The sequence below is a fragment of the Saccoglossus kowalevskii genome, chromosome 14 (genome assembly GCF_978046115.1).
Source record: "Saccoglossus kowalevskii chromosome 14, keSacKowa6.1, whole genome shotgun sequence".
Classification (NCBI taxonomy): domain Eukaryota; kingdom Metazoa; phylum Hemichordata; class Enteropneusta; family Harrimaniidae; genus Saccoglossus; species Saccoglossus kowalevskii.
In genome coordinates, this window is record NC_140654.1 from 10,718,994 (window position 1) to 10,741,024 (window position 22,031).

Genomic DNA, 22,031 nt, shown 5'->3' on the forward strand with positions numbered 1-22,031 from the left:
TTTGTGATGTTATATTATAGCTAACATTTTGTGATATCATAACTATGACTTTGTGATGTCATTTTATAACAGATGTTGCTATTGGGCTCTCATTTATAACATGTTGTGATGTCAAAATGTTGACATAGAATTTCTCTTACCTCAGTGTTTTGTAATAAATCTAATGTTTTTCTTTCGATGTCAACTCTTTTCTGGATTTCCTTTTCATGCACTACATCATGTAAATGTAACTCTAAGAGTGTATTATAGATCAGTGATGAACAACTTGGTTGCACCTGAAACAAAGATTAGTATTACTGTAAAATACTTTATTTTCGCTTGGAGTTAACTGAAGGAAGGATTCAATGAAAATTAAATCCAGTGAACATATCCTTTTTCCTATATTTCACATTCAACTTGTCAAAAATCAGTGAAAATAAATTCCATACAAAACATCCAAAATGTTTTTTCAGCAAAAATTAATTCCAGCTAAAATAAAGTATTTTACAGTATTGTCTGTATATTTCTATATTTAAGTTACACAGTGTCATAACTGAGCAACCATGGTATATATAAGTCCTACCTTATTAGGAAATGTAATTTCTAAATAAGAAAATATGGAATATTTCAAAGATGGTGTCCAAAAACGTAGTACATAGAAAAAAATTACTATTTTTCAAAACTTTCTCCAATACTTGATCTGTTTGATTACCGCTAATCACTACGTTTGACACGCATCATGCAAGATTTCTCACAGAATGGTGAATGATCCTAGTGAACATATACCTTGACCATATGTTCTAAGAATTCAGTCAATCTGCTGGAATTATTCACGAATATATGAATGAACTCTTCAGCATGGGCTTTGTTGATCCTTGGCGGTAGGCTACCATCCATTGATGCTGGATCTACAAGGGGTTCTGAAGAAAACAAACAAGTTAAATAATAAATAAAACTGAAATGAGTGAGTCCTTTTGAATCAGAACATGAGTGATTATATATATATATATATATATATATATATATATATATATATATATATATATATATATATATATATATATATATATATATATAAATAAATAAAAGGGGATTAATTAATAGATGAGATTCAAGTTCCTTGGTTGCTATGATACTAAGTTTGCACGTCAGCGTTGATTCCATGATACAAAATAGGGAGGGGTGGAATTTATGACTAGTCAGGAGTTAACTCGCTGATTTTTTTACAATTTATTTATTTATTTATTTTTTGCTCACACAGAGTATCTGAAACAAGTTTATTGGTAGTTAGGATTATTGAGAAAAGAGAAATACTATGGATCACAACAGCTTTGTATCAAAAATTTTGCTATTAGCTCTTTCACCACCAGTTCCTTTTTTTCATTACAAATTCACAAAATAGCTCTGTTTATAGTCTGCTGTTTCCGTCAGAAGATTGGGACAAAAATAGCCCAATTTTTTGTGTAAACACAGAAAATTGACTAAAATTTCCAGAAATATTGAAGAATATACAAGCAGCCTATCGGCTGAGATAGCTCCGCTGTTAGCAATGCACATTTCAATTAAAGAACTGAAGACATGATTAGAAAATGAACAATATGAATAGTATCAAAGCAATCAGACTTACAGTTTTTAACAAGAAGTCGAAAATATCACTTTTTACCAAAAAATTACAAAAATATTCACCAAAATAAATTAATTAGAGAATTGAAGATATCATCACAAAACGAACAAATCTGAGAGAGGTCCACATGTAGTACCTATATATGTAATATCAAAGCAATCGGACTTACAGTTTTCAACAAGAAGTCGAAAATATAACTTTTTACCAAAAATGACAAAAATATTCACCAAAATTAGAGAACTGAAGATATCATCACAAAATGAACAAATCTGAGAAAGGTCTACATGTAGTATCTATAAATGTAATATCAAAGCAATTGAACTATTGGTTTTTAACAAGAAGTCGAAAATATCACTTTTTACCAAAAATTACAAAAACATTCACCAAAATTAGAGAATTGAAGATATCATCACAAAATAAACAAATCTGAGAGAGGTCCACATGTAGTACCTATATATGTAATATCAAAGCAATCGGACTTGCGGTTTTTAACAAGAAGTCGAAAATATCACTTTTTACCAAAAATGACAAAAATATTCACCAAAATTAGAGAATTGAAGATATCATCACGAAATGAACAAATCTGAGAGAGGTCCACATGTAGTACCTATATATGTAGTATCAAAGCAATTGGACTTGCGGTTTTTAACAAGAAGTCGAAAATATCACTTTTTACCAAAAATGACAAAAATATTCACCAAAATTAGAGAATTGAAGATATCAACATGAAATGAACAAACCTAAGAGAGGTCTATCCAAGGTACATATACACCAAGTATCAAAGCATTCAGGCTTGTAGTTTTCAAGAAGAAGTCGAAAAAGTAAAACATTGACACGGACGACGACGACGGACAATCACTCATATGATAAGCTCCGCTCGACAAAGTCGACAGCGGAGCTAAAAACAAAGTGCAGAAGAATTTGTACAAGGTTAGGTAGTGAAACAAAAGAAAGATAAACTTACTATCACTAGGTCTGTAGTCGGTACAGAGTAGTTTAAGTAATTCTGTTGTATCATGTGGAACTTCATTCATTAAAATTTTACCATATTTCTTCAAATTACTCTCTGCCTGCAAAAGAGTTACACAATATGGTTGAATTAAATGCGGAAATCCTACACCAAAACACTTTCTGAAATAATGTAAAAATAAGTTGTCCTTTTAAAGCAACTGTCAACAGAAATAACTTTCTTTTTATTCGTAATGTAACACTGACTTTGTAATTGTTTGTTAGTGGTGAAATAAATTCATTCATTGAATATTAAACAAACATGTTACCAAGACATACCTCTTCAAATTCAAGTTTCCCAATGTAGTTTAATGCCTTTGTGTAATCTTTTATATCTTCAAGCTGGATTTTAAGATACCAGTCATGTTGGCCGTGCTTCTCGGCTAAAAATAGTGCATGTGCGTAGTAACTAGCTTGTCGACAAACCTGCAGGAATAACAAGTATCATAATCAGAGAGTGGTTCACTACATGTAGTATCGATTAACATTTGGAGTAAAGCCAGTATCAAATATTAAAAATTCTCACCTTGATTGCCGTTTCTACATCAAAATCTACTTCTTTGTCTTTTGTCTATTAGTAAGAAAATAAAAATTACATATAATAAACCCTGAAATACTGTGGAATACTTTATTTTTGCTTGGAATTAATTTTTGCTATTTTTGCTGGAGGAATGAATCAGCGAAAATGAATTCCAGCGAATATACGTGTTTTTCTATATTGTACATTCAACTTGTCAAAAATCAGTGAAAATAAATTCCAGCTAAAATAAAATATTTTACAGTATCTGAATATTTGAATTTCCATGCTCTTAAGCATGTTCCAATACTGGTACGATAATCATTTTGGCTTCTCATTAGTGCCCCAATACTGCTCTAATTCACAAAGATTCCACTCTTTTCTGAATAAAAGTACGATTGCAATAATTAAAAAAAAAAAGGCAGAATCTCAGCAAATCCTTCTTTTCTTATAGCAATGCACACAAATTCAGACCATCAAATAATTAAATTTAAGTCTAAAGATTCCAATAAAGCTCTAAAAATACTATAAAAAGTTTTAAAAAAAAATCACAATGACCTTAGCAAAAGTTCATTGGCCCAATGAGTTCAATAACAGGAACCATTACCATGGTAACAAAATTACCATACTCACCATGATAAATTCATCTAATTTTGAATTGTCTTTTAACTTAGTATAACAGTTTAACAGCAATGTCGTGTGGTCTTCGTTAGCTAACGATTGTTTATGCAACTCTTGTAGATACGCAGTTAAGTTATGAATCCTTTGTGCATCTAAAAACTAAAACATAGTGAAAGTATTAGAACCCTGCCCATAGATGAGTGATCATAAATTGCCATAAACACAGCTAAACTATAATGACCTTGCCCAGGATTATAGTATGGCAAATTTAGGCAGAGGGTGATTAAGGAGGCAATATGGTATCGCCTCGATACCTCGGTCGCGTGGTTTGTGACATGAAAAAAAAATCTTGAGGTCTGGGGCTTCCTCTGACCTAGATTTTTCTCTCCGTCATTGGCTGAATCACAGATTAATGGCCACAGTTCAAAATAGTCATTTAGACTGACCGGAGTCTATGGTGGGTAATTGAAAGTAGTGAATTGCCATTCGCCTAAGTGGTCACGAATTGCCAAATTGCAATACAACCTAGAAACACTATTGAAACTTGCTGTGGGTAATATTACCTAATTTGTTTTTTGTGATTAATTAAATACCAACCTTTCTAATAACATAAGATGGTTCCAATCTACCGATAGTTCTGATATACTGAGATATAGCGCCATCATGATCTCCTTTGCTATATAAATGATCACCATATTGTGTAAATATATCTATTAAACCGTCCAAATCATAATGCTGACTTTTCGCAAGACTGAAAGAAACAAAAATGTAATACTATTTATTTGCAACAAGATGCATCTCAGTGAGTTTGGTGAAGAGCGCCAAGGTAGTATGTATGGAACTGACAGTTTTAACATTTCCTCTTTCAGGATGCTATACTTGAATTGAGATGAGAACCTGGAAGGGGAGTGTTTTTTTTTAATGTGGAAGTATGTGTGATGCACAGATACGCTGAATTTGCAAGGATATAAAATATACGGTTCCATGTATCATTTTGGTCTTAAAATGGCTGCCAACTGGCCATCTTGAATTGGATCATAGAAAAAAAGCATTTGTATATGTCCGATAGAATGTACGATGTATGTGTAAAGTTTGAATGCTCAATAAATTACATTTTCTTTATTGCTATACAGTTCCATGTACCATTTTGGTCTTTTAAAACGGCTGCCAACTTGCCATCTTGAATCGGATCATAGAAAACAAGACATGAAATGTCACAGTCCCCGTTATTTGATTATAAAATACAGGTAGTACAAGGAACATCTGCAAACAGGTGAATAAATATGTACTCTTTGTGGGTACAACTCATCATCAAGTGATTTCCCATAATCTAGTTTTGTACTGACAACTAAAAACTTCCACTGACCCATGTTCAGAATCTCAGAGTACACAAGTGCAACAAAACTACACTGTATTTGTCATACATGTATACTTGCTCAAGAAACTGCATTCATAAATCTGAGTGAACCTTGATGTACATGACTTGTTTGTTAATCAGGTCTTAGTATATTACCAGGACCCTGGGTTTGTTTCAACATCACCACTGGGCATCAGATTCATTCTCATGTCAAATACAATTTGTTAACACAGTAAGGTTTGTTATTTAAAATGTATTCATTTTACATAGAACAACATCTGTTAATTTAAACAATTGTAAAAGCTATGTTTTCAGAGCAAGTACATGTAATAATTAAGAAAGCCAGTAGTGATAAAGGTTGGTCTGCTCATAATCTTCAATGGAGAAGTAACAATAATTGTTCGAAGTCTTTTTAGTGCAGTGATATTATTGCATTTCAATCATTATTAATGGGTATAAAATACTGTAAACCATTTAATTTTCACTTCTAGATATATTCAGGATTTTATGAAATTTGTGTACAACATTTCAATAAAGTCCCTGACACTCCATGTTGTAGGAACCCAGAAAAAATTGCCTTGCGAAATTGAAGCAGTTCACAGCACCACTGTAAAAAAAAAAAAAAAAAAAAAGTTTAAAATGAGTATTGTCCAAGATATACACATGTGGGTTCATAAGACATATGAACCAATCTGAGTGGTTCTAGAGATTAGTATCACAAGATTTTACTTTCCGTTATTCAATATCAGCCCTATGTATAACGCTGTGTTGATCAGGCGAACTAATTGACAATGGCCCTACAGGTATCGCTATGCAATCACAGTAGTTTTGTATTCTTCTTGCATTTCGACCATGGAAAAATATTTGTTTTTGAGAGTGGCCGAGTTATTAGAAGAAAAACAGAAACTATTTTTTTTAGTATAAATTCTAGTAACTGAAAATACGCAAGATTGATAAACCTTCAGCGAGCACTCCTGAAATTTCAGATCATTGGTACCATGTTTTTGGATACATTCAATAACCTGATACATAAAACCACATTTTTTTATTGCTCAATCACTTGACCCTGTATGGCACAAGATTGCAAGCTTCTGTCATAAAATTGGGTTATTTATTTGATGCAACGAAACATGCATTCACAGCAGACGGAAATTCGTTTGAGATGTTCCTGGATTTTTGTATTCAGTTTTCCATTTCAACCACCATCATCACTTAGTAAGCTGAGATCGCGCATTGGGATACTGACTGTGCATAAATGCGCAGTGTAGTGCCACCAGAAGACTGATTGTTTGAGAATATTTTGATCACAGACAACAAAATAAAGATTTTCAATAACATACAAGTTTTCCCATAAATGATGATTGTATGGCAATTACATGCCTTTACCAGTTTTACTTTGGAAGAAGTTGGAAACAGATAACAGAAAGGGGCTACATGGCTACATCTTTTTTTTTGAATTTTAATCAAGCATGATTTTTAATTTTTTTTTTTACAAATGTCTATTTCAGAAACAACAAGTCATTGTCAATGACACGTCCCCGTTCCGTTCATATTTGAGTGACATATACATTCAAAGCAGATCATGACCGAAATGCACCTGCATATGTACAACACATTGTGCTAAATCTGAACAAAATCCATCCATGCATGACTGAGATCCGGTTCTGGAATTGTGAAAATACGTGATTTTGATGCATTTTCGGCCTTAAAATGGCCATCATTTCGCTATTGTTAAGCAGATCATGAAACAAAGGCACATATCTATTTGTGACATGATGTACCATGTGTGTGTGAAGTTTGAACTTGATCAATCCAGACATGTCTTGGATACGGATCCAGAACTGAATTCTTTAACAAAATGGCCGCCAGTCGGCCATTTCGAACTTGATCCGAAAAAAAAAAAGACGTGCATCAAGGTCCTATTATGTTTAATGTATGTACCAAATTTGAACAAAATCCATCCATGCATAACTGAGATAAGGGTCCGGAATGGTGAAAATGTGCGATTTCAATGCATTTTCGGCCTTAAAGCGGCCGCCATTTGGCTATCGTTAATGAGATCATGATACAAATGCACATACATATTTGTGACATGATGTACCTTGTGTGTGTGAAGTTTGAACTCGATCAATCCAAGCATGTCTCGGATACGGATCCAGAACTGAATTCTTTAAAACAAAATGGCCGCCAGTCGGCTATTTCGAACTTGATCCGAAAAAAAAAATGACGTGCATCAAGGTCCTATTATGTTTAATGTATGTACCAAGTTTGAATGAAATCCGTCCATGCATAACTGAGATCCGGGTCCGGAATGGTGAAAATGTGCGATTTCAATGCAGTTTCGGCCTTAAAGCGGCCGCCATTTGGCTATCGTTAATGAGATCATGAAACAAATACACATACATATTTGTGACATGATGTACCTTGTGTGTGTGAAGTTTGAACTTGATCAATCCAGACATGTCTCGGATACGGATCCAGAACTGAATTCTTTAAAACAAAATGGCCGCCAGTCGGCTATTTCGAACTTGATCCGAAAAAAAAAATGACGTGCATCAAGGTCCTATTATGTTTAATGTATGTACCAAGTTTGAATGAAATCTGTCCATGCATAACTGAGATCCGGGTCCGGAATGGTGAAAATGTGCGATTTCAATGCAGTTTCGGCCTTAAAGCGGCCGCCATTTGGCTATCGTTAATGAGATCATGAAACAAATACACATACATATTTGTGACATGATGTACCTTGTGTGTGTGAAGTTTGAACTTGATCAATCCAGACATGTCTCGGATACGGATCCAGAACTGAATTCTTTAAAACAAAATGGCCGCCAGTCGGCTATTTCGAACTTGATCCGAAAAAAAAAATGACGTGCATCAAGGTCCTATTATGTTTAATGTATGTACCAAGTTTGAATGAAATCCGTCCATGCATAACTGAGATCCGGGTCCGGAATGGTGAAAATGTGCGATTTCAATGCAGTTTCGGCCTTAAAGCGGCCGCCATTTGGCTATCGTTAATGAGATCATGAAACAAATACACATACATATTTGTGACATGATGTACCTTGTGTGTGTGAAGTTTGAACTTGATCAATCCAGACATGTCTCGGATACGGATCCAGAACTGAATTCTTTAAAACAAAATGGCCGCCAGTCGGCTATTTCGAACTTGATCCGAAAAAAAAAATGACGTGCATCAAGGTCCTATTATGTTTAATGTATGTACCAAATTTGAATGAAATCCGTCCATGCATAACTGAGATCCGGGTCCGGAATGGTGAAAATGTGCGATTTCAATGCATTTTCGGCCTTAAAGCGGCCGCCATTTGGCTATCGTTAATGAGATCATGAAACAAATGCACATACATATTTGTGACATGATGTACCTTGTGTGTGTGAAGTTTGAACTCGATCAATCCAAGCATGTCTCAGATACGGATCCAGAACTGAATTCTTTAAAACAAAATGGCCGCCAGTCGGCCATTTCGAACCCGATCCACAAAAAAAAATGACGTGCATCAAGGTCCTATTATGTTTAATGTATGTACCAAATTTGAACAAAATCCGTCCATGCATAACTGAGATCCGGGTCCGGAATGGTGAAAATGTGCGATTTTGATGCATTTTCGGCCTTAAAATGGCCGCTATTCGGCTATCGTTAATCGGATCATGAAAAAAATGCATGTGCATATGTCCCATATAATGTGTGATGTATGAGTGAAGTTTGAACTCAATCGGTCCATGCATGTTCGAGATACAGGTGATCACGGACGCACGGACGCACGGACGGACGGACGCACACAGGGCAAAACATAAGTCCCCGTTTTCGGACTGCGTCCGAACGGGGACTAAAAACAATAAATGTGTAGGTAGGCATTTTAACAATTGCACAATTAATATCGGATGAAAACGTCATTACCGATATAAATCATTCTGTTCAAACAATTAAAAATAAGATCACATTTAATTTATTCAGTTTTCATAATGAAATACATAATAACATGTATTTATAAATTTGAATAAGGTTCAACGGCCTTTTCATTTAGTGCCAGTTTATACACCATAAAACCTCTGGTTTAGGTGTCACACTCAGAGAAGAGTGAAAGACCTTTGGTTCATAGGCACCGCGAAATGTTGGAATTGAATCCCCCCCCCCCCCACCCAAATCACATAATGTAATATGCATTATTTTTTTATAATTTTGTTGATAACGAAAAGTAAAGTATGTTCTAAAAGAAGTTTTGAATAATACAAACACAAATACATTGCTTAGTGGTTAGTACCGGTAGCAAATGATCACAATAGCACAATCTGGTCATTCTGTGTTTCGCAAGTGAATAACGTATTGCAATTGTTGATTATTATTCAGTAATGATTATAATAACGCACAAAAAATTAATTCGTTGAATTTTTATGAATTTGAAGTAATATTCAACTTAGTTTCATCGTAAACGAATGATTTCGGCCGAATGTAAATGCTCGATAAGATTCAATATCCGCCATGTTTCCATTTACACGTGGGCTCATTTAAATATGTTAATACGGTTCAGTGACCTCGTGGTGAACGCAACGCGGTACTGTAGAGATTCACCGATGTTGTAGCAAGATCTTTATGCTATTTCGACTGGGAAAACGTCATAATTTTTTTTTTAATCCAAAAATTAGTTGTTTAAAAAAAAACTGAGCATTCAAAGAATAATTAAACATTGTTCACAGAAATAACACAGCTCATTGTCGAAACGAAGCTTACGCATTCAGGCTATTCACAATAAACATCATACTCTTGAATAGGTGTCGATGACTACGGTAAAATATAAATTAGATTCTTTTAGACGTCAGGAGTGAATGAAATATCCAAAATATTAAAAAGAAAACTGCCGAAAAAACGCCGGGCGATTTCATGGTCCGTTGCAGACTACTCGACCGACCGTCCATACACGTGTTGTCACTGTACATCCGCCATGTTGAATCGCAGGAGATCGGCAAAATCTTCATTACAACTAACAGTTTAATGCTCACAACATAAAAAATACGAATAAAATCATAGGCAACCTACTATTATATAATGAATAAATTGATCGATACAGGCCCCCCCCCCCCGAGTTGTGGATATTTCGGAAAACGCGACACAAGCAAAAGACCGGATATCGATTTAGTTGAAAGCTATGTCCCCATGTACAATAATTTGACAGTTTACGAACTAGTTTCGTAGATTGGAGACAATTGTTTGCTTTTTTTGGCTTTTCACACGAATATAAAGCTGGCAATCATCATAATATTGATGTCCGTACGTCACGGAATGTACACCAATCATACCCCAATAAACATTCAATTTTGTTGAAACTGGAGAACTTACCTTTGCAAACACGTCTCTTATGCCGCCTTCTTGAAGTTCTTGAAATCAAATAAAGTTACTAGTTCTTCTAGCAACTAGTGAATGAGACCACTGAGCCGAACAGAATACATGTATAAACAGTACTATAATAAATAGCACGCAATGTAGAAATCATGTGCCGTAATAACAGCAGCATTACTCACAGATCTAATCTACTGTAAAATATTTTATTTCAGCTGGAATTACCATTCGCTGAAAAGACTTTTTCTGGGTGTTTTGTATTGAATTTATTTTCATTGATTTTTGACAAGTTGACTGTAAAATATAAGAAAAGGGTATATTCGCTGGATTTTATTTTAACTGAAACATTCCTTCAGCGAAAATAGCAAAAAAATTTTGCAAGCAAAAATTAAGTATTTTACAGTAATTAATTTATTCTGAGCATGCGCAGACGTTCTGTCAATGTTGCCGGGAGAGGTAATTTTTGATGAAAATTGTAAAAAAGACCCACTTGGGATTTTCAGATCTGGAAAAAAAATTACGTGCATACTTGGAGAAGACTTGTTCATCAACCTGCCAAGTTTCACTGATATCTGCTGTAGAATTTCTAAGAAAATGTTGGAGATGGAAAAATGGACATAACCTGAATTATACAGTCCCCTTTTCAGGCTGCGCCTGAACGGGGACTAAAAAGCATTTGTATATGTCCGGTTGAATGTACGATGTATGTGTAATGTTTGAATCCTCAATAAATTACATTTTCTTTATTGCTATACAGTTCCATGTACCATTTTGGTCTTTTAAAATGGCTGCCAGCTGGCCATCTTGAATCGGATCATAGAAAAAAAGCATTTGCACATGTACAATGTATGTGTAAAGTTTGAATCTTCAATAAATTACATTTTCTTTATTGCTATACAGTTCCATGTACCATTGTGGTCTTTTAAAATGGCTGCCAGCTGGCCATCTTGAATCGAATCATAGAAAAAAAGCATTTGCACATGTACGATAGAATGTACGATGTATGTGTAAAGTTTGAATCCTCAACAAATTACATTTTCATTATTGTTTTTGAAATGCACATAAAGTGAGAACCACAAAAAATACTTGACACTCACTTGATAGCCATCACATACAAGTTCTTCTTAAATAACATCTCTAGTTTGGTTTGTGTGTCCTTCTCTTGTAAGTGATATAACTGGCAGAATACAGAAATGAAAAACATAAGAGAAAGAAACAATTATCCCTCCCAAAACTTCTCTTTGCAGCAGGAATACACGAATTAATAAACATATACTGAAGAATGTTTTTATGGTCCCAACAAACTAAAACATGTTTTGTGGTCTAGGCACATGTACTGTAAAAACTCTATAAATTTATTGTGCCCGAAATAATAGAACAATTTTAGGTCAATTCAGTGAATAGTGAATTGTTTTTTGGGGGAGTTGAAAATAAATACAGACAAACACAACATTTGCTGTGATATATGATCTAGCATCAGCAGGTTTCACGCACACAATAATAGTGCTGTTCCCATGGAGCTTCGTGATATGATGATATTAACGTTACACCCAAGATGGGACTCCAGTTTATACTTGACTGCCAATGACGTCACTATTTTCAACATCACCAGTTAGGATTTTCACAGAAAAGCATTGTAAAACCCATGAGTAAAACACGAAAGGCTAGTTTATTTTACTCAGTGCTGACTTAGTACAACTGAAACTTAGGATCTGAATACATTTGTTTTACACAAATATATGTTGTTTAAAAATGTTGTGGTCTGAAATGTGCATGATTTCAGTGATAATATCATCCCTACATGTCAAACCCAGTTTCCCTGATGCAAGTATTTTCAATTACTTCATATTAGAAGCAAGACAAACCTTGTGGTCTCCAGCTAGTACGTACAACGATCCCCATTCACACAGTACGTCAAGCACCTCGGGCATTGGTGAAGAGTACGCTGAAAATATGAACAACATCGTTATAGACGACATCATAAAACACTAGGCTATGTATCGAGCCGTTAATTTTGAGTGAGAGATTTTTGTCATCGTGGTAACTACATTGAAATGTTCATGCTGCAAATACATATTGTCTGCACTGTATTCTGATTTAGTGTTATGTTCATTACAGTAAAGTACAGGGGTAGCACACTCACTCAGTATACGATGCAACTCCAAAATATGATTTGAATTTAATAATAGGGACATAGTGATTCCTCTTGGAAACTTCTTAGAAATCTCTTATCACTGAAATGCTGAGCAGAACTGCAGGAACTGCAGCAAAAGGCAACACTGGTTTGACATACAGCATGAGACTAGCAGAGAGATAATAATTAAGGTGGTGAAACCAGCTACAAAAATGACAATACTAACCAATAAATTTGTTCTGTATATCATATACAGTAACCACATTCATATGACGGGTAGTTGCACCTCTGTGGAGAAGAGAAAGAATAGAGTAACAAACAATGTATCATATTGCTGCAGACCTCAGTATTCTATTGTTTTATTTATAATCTGACTCACCCTGTTGCAGGCCTTGGTATTGATTTATTTATAATCTGACTCACCCTGCTGCAGACCTTGGTATTGTTTTATTTATAATCTGACTCACCCTGCTGCAGACCTTGGTATTGATTTATTTATAATCTGACTCACCCTGCTGCAGACCTTGGTATTGTTTTATTTATAATCTGACTCACCCTGCTGCAGACCTTGGTATTGTTTTATTTATAATCTGACTCACCCTGCTGCAGACCTTGGTATTGTTTTATTTATAATCTGACTCACTCAGCTGCAGGCCTTGGTATTGATTTATTCATAATCTGATTCACCCTGCTGCAGGCCTTGGTATTGATTTATTTATAATCAGACTCACCCTGCTGCAGGCCTTGGTATTGTTTTATTTATAATCTGACTCACCCTGCTGCAGGCCTTGGTATTGTTTTATTTATAATCTGACTCACCCTGCTGCAGGCCTTGGTATTGTTTTATTTATAATCTGACTCACCCTGCTGCAGGCCTTGGTATTATTTTATTTATAATCTGACTCACCCTGCTGCAGGCCTTGGTATTGTTTTATTTATAATCTGACTCACTCTGCTGCAGGCCTTGGTATTGATTTATTTATAATCTGGCTTACCCTGCTGCAGGCCTTGGTATTGATTTATTTTATAATCTGACTCACCCTGTTGCAGGCGTTGGTATTGATTTATTTATAATCTAACTCACCCTGCTGCAGACCTTGGTATTGATTTATTCATAATCTGACTCACCCTGCTGCAGACCTTGGTATTATTTTATTTATAATCTGACTCACCCTCCTGCAGGCCTTGGTATTGATTTATTCATAATCTGACTCACCCTGCTGCAGGCCTTGGTATTATTTTATTTATAATCTGACTCACCCTGCTGCAGACCTTGGTATTGATTTATTCATAATCTGACTCACCCTGCTGCAGGCCTTGGTATTGATTTATTTATAATCTAACTCACCCTGCTGCAGACCTTGGTATTGATTTATTCATAATCTGACTCACCCTGCTGCAGGCCTTGGTATTGTTTTATTTTTTAATCTGACTCACCCTGCTGCAGGCCTTGGTATTGTTTTATTTTTTAATCTGACTCACCCTGCTGCAGGCCTTGGTATTGTTTTATTTATAATCTGACTCACCCTGCTGCAGACCTTGGTATTGTTTTATTTATAATCTGACTCACCCTGCTGCAGGCCTTGGTATTGTTTTATTTATAATCTGACTCACCCTGCTGCAGGCCTTGGTATTGTTTTATTTATAATCTGATTCACCCTGTTGCAGGCCTTGGTATTGTTTTATTTATAATCTGACTCACCCTGCTGCAGACCTTGGTATTGTTTTATTTTTTAATCTGACTCACCCTGCTGCAGGCCTTGGTATTGTTTTATTTATAATCTGACTCACCCTGCTGCAGGCCTTGGTATTGTTTTATTTATAATCTGACTCACCCTGCTGCAGGCCTTGGTATTGTTTTATTTATAATCTAACTCGCCCTGCTGCAGGCCTTGGTATTGTTTTATTTTTTAATCTGACTCACCCTGCTGCAGGCCTTGGTATTTTATTTATAATCTGACTCACCCTGCTGCAGACCTTGGTATTGATTTATTCATAATCTGACTCACCCTGCTGCAGGCCTTGGTATTATTTTATTCATAATCTGACTCACCCTGCTGCAGGCCTAGGTATTGTTTTATTTATAATCTGACTCACCCTGCTGCAGGCCTTGGTATTGTTTTATTTTTTAATCTGACTCACCCTGCTGCAGGCCTTGGTATTGTTTTATTTATAATCTGACTCACCCTGCTGCAGACCTCAGTATTGTTTTATTTATAATCTGATTCACCCTGTTGCAGGCCTTGGTATTGTTTTATTTATAATCTGACTCACCCTGCTGCAGGCCTTGGTATTGTTTTATTTATAATCTGACTCACCCTGCTGCAGGCCTTGGTATTGTTTTATTTATAATCTGATTCACCCTGTTGCAGGCCTTGGTATTGTTTTATTTATAATCTGACTCACCCTGCTGCAGACCTTGGTATTGTTTTATTTATAATCTGATTCACCCTGTTGCAGGCCTTGGTATTGTTTTATTTTTTAATCTGACTCACCCTGCTGCAGGCCTTGGTATTGTTTTATTTATAATCTGACTCACCCTGCTGCAGGCCTTGGTATTGTTTTATTTTTTAATCTGACTCACCCTGCTGCAGGCCTTGGTATTGTTTTATTTATAATCTGACTCACCCTGCTGCAGACCTCAGTATTGTTTTATTTATAATCTGATTCACCCTGTTGCAGGCCTTGGTATTGTTTTATTTATAATCTGACTCACCCTGCTGCAGGCCTTGGTATTGTTTTATTTATAATCTGACTCACCCTGCTGCAGGCCTTGGTATTGTTTTATTTATAATCTGACTCACCCTGCTGCAGACCTTGGTATTGTTTTATTTTTTAATCTGACTCACCCTGCTGTAGGCCTTGGTATTTTTTTACCGTAAAAACCCGCAAATAAGCGCCACCCTCAATTAAGAGCCACTCAGTGAAAATTTGGTACATTTGACCCTCCATTAAGAGCCACCAAGAGTTGAGTGGTTTTGTCAATAAGAACCCTGAAATAAGCGCCAGCCGCCCGGTTGTTTACAATCAGGCAGACACCGAGCTTGTCGTGCCTCACTTCCACCCTGCATTGTTTATTGCCCCACAGAAGGTGTGAGACAAATAAAGATTATCCCCATAACTTGCCTGATGTCCTATGTAATTGAGAACGGAAGAATGATAGACGAAAGAAATGCACTGAGAGCGTGAATGTGACTGTCAACTTGTCCATTTTATATTTCTGACACACAATCGACCAATTCACAAACTATTCAGTAATAACTACTAGTATGTTTTTTGCCGAAACACCGAAGGACACGTTGAGATATTCATTGTCAATGTTGTCTTTATAACCAAGTAAAGAACGTCACGATTTTAGAACGCCTTTATCGGAAAATCGGAGGTATCGAAAATGCATTCTCACAGACGGACCGGAACAGGAAGTCAGCAGAAAACAAAAGATTTTTTCCTTAGCGTGGGGGAAATTTGGTTAGCGTGGGGGAAAACAGAGGTGTTAATCCGGAACGTTTGAGGGATCGTGACGTAGCTCCGACTGTGAGAATGTAATGATTACGCAGCCCACTCTTGCTGATCGTGATTTTGGGTTATTTTTTGCATTTCATTTGAGACGTTCGTTTTGGGGTGATTCGAGACCAAATGTTCAGGGAAGTAACAAAATAACTGGCATTAGTTTGGAGAGGGCTCTCGTGCCGAAAATAATCAAAATCGAAGTCGAATGGATTAGTTCCATAAACTTGCGCGATCAACTTGTCTTACAGCAAAGTGAAGTCTACGTGACCCGCCTGACCCAAATATTTAAATTAGCTATTTGTGAGAATTGAAAATAATCTGAACTTGTACCAATCAGAAAATGCCTTGTAACAGGCCTGGGCTTTCGTGAATGATTTCGTCTCTCCGATTGGTCACAGGAAATTATTTTTAATACATGTAATTGTTACTTTCTCGGTATCGTCTCATATTTGGTTATATAGGGGTGGGGCTATAGTTTGACCCTGTTTGCGTGGACTGTGAAGTACATGAATATCATTAACATATCATTATAAGCTGGCTTGATTATGAAACAGGAAATATAAACCAAAGCTGTACTGTCAGACTTTTAGCGCAATTAAAACAATGCCCAAGTACCCAAGCTGTAAAAATCTATAGAAAAACGTGTTTTTATTTATTGTTTTTGCCATAAATACAAGTGATTGGGCATCATTTTTTTCATTCGTTCCATGCTTGCTTTGCAAGTATGTCTTCTCCTGTCGCTGCGTGTCAGATCAATTCTATCCGAAACTATTTTATATCGTCACCAAATCAACCACCACGCCCGCCACAGCCACGCAAGTTATTCCCAGTTTTCAAGAAAAAAGTTTGCCGTACCAAACTTGGTAAACAATTGTACAACGGAAGTACAAGTGATTCGAGTGTTGGGTCAGACACTGAGAGTGCTACCAAATCAGACTTCAGGCATCGCTACACATTGTCAGTGAAACGTGACTTCAGGCATTGCTACACATTGTCGATGAAACGTCGAATCGTCGTATTTATTTGACTTTTGTTATTCCCATAACAGTATTTTTACAGAATAAATTAATTGCAATGATACATCATTAATAATTACTTGTCTGTTTTGGTTGTGTGTGTGTTTGCCTATCCCCTTCCCTATTTCACAATGAAAAAAATTGATGACCCTGGTTTAAGAGCCACTGGCTACAAAGTTGTCAACATGTTACCTCAAATAAGCACCACCCAGAAATGAAAGTGTTACAAAGTGGCTCTTATTTGAGGGTTTTTACGGTATTTATAATCTGACTCACCCTGCTGCAGGCCTTGGTATTGTTTTATTTTCCTTGCTGACAACTACTAGATAACCTCTGTACCATTTTAATAGTAATTTGTCACCTTCAAACGCAAGACAAGGACCTCGTCCATCAGACTGGTAAAAATAAACTGCCTGAAAATAAACAATTTCAAAAGAGATGAAATATAAACAAGAGTTGTGAATTATATTATTTCAACAACTACTGACTATTATTATCATGAACCATAAAATGACTAGATGTTTAAAAGAGAGTTTGACTCGAGCAAGTTAGGGTAGTGACAGGAGAAAAAGTTAAAAATAGATCTGGAATCCAGATATTCAAAATCCGTTACTAAGTATTTTACTATAACAGACTATATATCATCTGAAAGCTTGAAAATAACTTAGACGACCAGTTTCTATAATGGTCAACAAAGACCCCCCCCCCCATACTACCATTCAAGCATCACCCAATTGAATTAAATTGCTAGAAGTTAATACTTACATCACTGCGACCCATCACAAATTGATAGTCTTGTGTGCTATCACTAAGTACACTACAATGAAGAGAACTACCGCAACTATCGAGATGCTCCTGAAACAGAAATAATGATGGGAAATTTTTCTTTTTCTTCGGGTTTAAGTGAAAAAATTGTGTTTGACATATTTCTGTAATAACTGCAACACCAGGGGTGTTTGCAATATATCTGCCTTGCCATAAACATCATTTGTACAGTTCTGTAGCTTCGATTGTGATTTTTTAATATTTTGGGGTGCCATCAAGCCACAGAATCATACAATGTTTTCTTTGTTTGACAAACAAAGATGGACTATATTACAAAATAAATATTCAATGTAAAGTAATTTTCGTCAAAATTAATCTGATGTCCACCAGAGTTTTGAGTTGTTACCTGTATTGCCACTTATTTGTGTTTAGTACCTGAAGCAGAATTTGCACTACAATGAGTAGATTTATCGTAGTGAAGGAAATAAATAATTCAGTCAATAAATGCCGCAATGCATCAGTTTTTAATCAGTGAATGCCGTGACTTTCAGAGATGGGTTTTGGCCATGTTACCCAAATTGGAAGAGCCTTCAACTAAGTTTTGCAAACAATACAAAAAATGCATAATTATATTCCAGCTTTCTCACCAACATATTTTCTTGCCCAATTTTTCTGCACTTTTTTTTATATTTTTCAATATTTCTGAAAATAAACCCTCATTTTGGAGCCAACAGACAAAATAAGAGTAAATTTTCATTTTTTACTCAAAAAATGTGGCTATTTTTGTTTCAATCTGTGTAGGAAAGTGTAGACTATAAACAGGACTAGTTTGTGAGTTTGTGATGAAAAGAGGAAACTGGTGGTGAAAACAATAAGCCAAAGAAACCTGAGAATCAAGGGCTTCTGTACACATAGAAATGGGTGCTTTCCACATACCTTTCTGTCCTTGGCAGTAATATTGACGGATAAAACATTGGTTTCAGATGCAATAAATAGAATGGAATACTTGTGTGAATGTTTGAAAGCTAATCCTGTAATGCGAGATTTGTCTTGGTGAATAGTCCGTAACTTTGTATGCCTGAAATAGAGAGAAAAACAATCAGTGACAAAAAGAGTTGTACAATGTTTTTTCTCTACTATAAAAACCAAATACTTGGGAAAGGAGGGGAGGGGGGGGGTCGTGAAAATAGAGTTGAAGGATACACTGGATCAAAATATCTTAATACCAGATATCATCTGTTTTTTTTAGATCATAGCATTCATTTTTTGGGTGACCACCATTTGTGCTGAGTTTTGTCAACTTTTGTATTTTCATGGAAGATACTATATTGTGTTGTGTTGTGCTACAGTGTGTTTATAGATATTCTGGAAATATTATGAGATTATTACGAGGATACCAAAAAGTATGCACGAAGTACAGCGAGAGTATCGACCAACGGGAAGCGGAGGTCGATGTCATACTGTCCGAGTGCATACTTTGCAGTATGCTCGTAATAACCTTATTACTATACATCTTATTTTCCTTCCAATGATACATCATGGGAATGCCAAAATCCAACAAGTTTAGAACAGAATCAGCTAACTTCATTGTGTGGAGTCCGGTCGAACTCTGGTGACAGCCTTGTTTGTTTTTATTATTAGATGACGCTTATGCACGTAATCATTCCATATTTGGAATTTTCATTTTCTAATATGGCAGGATGGAAATACCCTGTAAAATACCGCAAAATTACAGCACGCTGCAATTTACGATGACAGATGTATAATAATAATTAATATCTCCACAGTCCATCTACCGGTATAGAGGGACTATGTTATGACATCCTTAATAAATTTCATGACTATCTATTAGATTAAATTGTCAGTTTACCAATGAAGAGCCCTGAATTGAAAAAATTATGTTCAGGTGAGCATTTGGGACACAGACATATTGCTTGTAGATAGTGAGACTCGTCTTTGGAAGAACAGTGATTCAATACTTTTACTTTGAACACCAAACCAACTTTTGTCACAATTTACAAAATAAAAAACTCAATATTTTTCCCAAAATGTGGATCAAGACTTGTTACTAATCGAAAATTGTGTGCATTTGGTCAAAAATTATGTAAAATACATAAAATTAGACAAATAATGATAGCTGACATAATTACATACCTATCTCGAAGGACGTCTCCTTTTATAAGAGTAACAGTACCATCTGTGAAACCAATAGCCATCATGTTCAGCGTCTCACTCACACACAACGTTGATACGGGTGTAGGTTTATTATTACTAGGTATAGCACGGCTTATTCTGGAGCATGTTGGATTGCCCATTTTATCCATCTATGAAAAAGAAATACCGGTAATTATTACATATGTACTGCAGTTTATTTTGATTCGTCCCTGAAATCAAAATCGGTATTTCCACAACCCATATGCAAATGAGGTCCGAGAGCAAACAAAGTAGTCCCTTCAGGAGTACAGTTTTTCGGAATAAACAATATTTAGAAGTACGATATTTTCCCCTTAGGGTACATGAATATACTTGCCGAGTGACATGAAATTTGAACAACAGTAATGGTACTTTTAGGCAGTCACTTATTTTGGCCCAAACTAATTTGCATATCACCCATGCAATAATGTTTTCGGTATTTTCACGGTCGATATGCAAATGAACATGGTATAGGTGTACATCACATGGAATACTATGATTGGGAGAACTTAATGTGTGTTGACCACCTGGAAACTGAGTTTTATAAACCTTGAAGGGCTCTCAGAAGATCCACCAGCAGTAAAATCAGCGATTACTATGGAGCCGCAACCATCAGCATCGAGATACCAGGTTTCTGCTGGCAACGTTGCGGCGTTACTCAGTTCCAAATAAAAATTACCAACGCCAAAAGAGCAACATTTTAACCGGTAATCAAGACTCAGTCAATCCACGACCAGCAGGCAACATCACACACGAAAGTGTAGCGTGCAGCCACAGTCCCTCAACGAAGGACTGTGGTGCAGCTAAGCGACAACCGCTGTCGACGAAAGTCATCCCGTCTGTAGAGTACCGCAGTTGCACGGCATGTTTGCCAATGCACAATTCTGTGGCGGAACTTTTAACTTCAACATAAACTGTGTATCATAGTCGTCCAGTTCAAGTTCTGGTTCTGCCGTGGTTCCAACTAAACGTCAACGAGTTATTTATTCGAACAGTGACTCAGATTAGACGTCTGATTATTTTAATTTCAAACAAACAGTGACACGCGTTCTCCGGGCGCGTTCTACACTGACACGCGCTGCTAGGGCGTAACACTTATATTGGAACATATTAATGGGCAATGGGATTCCCCGACCTAAATTCCATCCCGGTTTGCACGTTCTTTCTTTAATACGAAATTATCAAGTATGGAACATATGTAATAATAACAGAACCCCACACCCTCCCCGTGGCTTTCGTTGCGTATGGAAGTTATTTTCACTCAAGATGAGGTGTATTCTGCTGTACTTTCACTCGCTTCGCTCGTGAAAGTACGGCCGCAGGATACACCGCATCACTCGTGAAAATAACTTCCATACGCAACGAAAGCCACGGGGAGGGTGTGGGGTTCTGTCAAATTATTATTTATTTACTGGAAGACCAATATCCTATTTTAAAGGCTTCATTAGAGAAGATTCCTGTAATCCTACGATAAACTACTACTATAACATGCAAGGATACTTCTGTAAAACATGTTCAAAAAGCGACACACTATTTTAGTGAATTGAGGTAAAATGACGTAATAGCGAAATGTTGATTTAGCAAATCACTGTTGTCGTTGTTGATTTCCTATTTTCACTACTTTTCTGTCACACGCAGTTACTGTAAAGGGGATAATTATTCACTGGGTTTTAATTTTGCTTATTTCGCTGACTGGAAAATGCGCTAAATTAAAACACAGTGAATATGTAAAATTTAGCATAGAACATATTATCTAAATGACGAAACCGTAAATTTAAAACCCACTGAATATGCCTGAAATGGTAAATTAGTCATTTTACAGTATCATCTCCATAAAAACAAAGAAAAACTGTCAAGTGTAATAAGGAAGTGAAAATAATCTGGAGATTATTACGTTTTCTGGGATGTTTACAAAGTGCGTGTGTGGGGAAAAGGACGTTGTTTGGTC

The 22,031-nt window shown here is 36.0% G+C and overlaps 1 protein-coding gene across 1 annotated transcript in view; it reads right to left on the reverse strand.

The window, feature by feature from the left end:
• Positions 1-22,031, reverse strand: part of LOC100373284 (vacuolar protein sorting-associated protein 11 homolog) — a 49,876-nt gene that overhangs the window by 20,623 nt on the left and 7,222 nt on the right. The window contains exons 5-18 of the mRNA XM_078013085.2: positions 20,045-20,214; positions 18,827-18,968; positions 17,891-17,980; positions 17,402-17,538; positions 12,826-12,887; positions 12,331-12,410; positions 11,563-11,642; positions 4,347-4,500; positions 3,762-3,908; positions 3,138-3,182; positions 2,891-3,037; positions 2,568-2,673; positions 766-899; positions 141-275 (exon numbers count right to left, since the gene is read on the reverse strand). Coding sequence (XP_077869211.1) covers positions 141-275; positions 766-899; positions 2,568-2,673; positions 2,891-3,037; positions 3,138-3,182; positions 3,762-3,908; positions 4,347-4,500; positions 11,563-11,642; positions 12,331-12,410; positions 12,826-12,887; positions 17,402-17,538; positions 17,891-17,980; positions 18,827-18,968; positions 20,045-20,214 — 1,629 coding nt within the window. The remainder of the gene's footprint in view (positions 1-140; positions 276-765; positions 900-2,567; positions 2,674-2,890; positions 3,038-3,137; positions 3,183-3,761; positions 3,909-4,346; positions 4,501-11,562; positions 11,643-12,330; positions 12,411-12,825; positions 12,888-17,401; positions 17,539-17,890; positions 17,981-18,826; positions 18,969-20,044; positions 20,215-22,031) is intronic.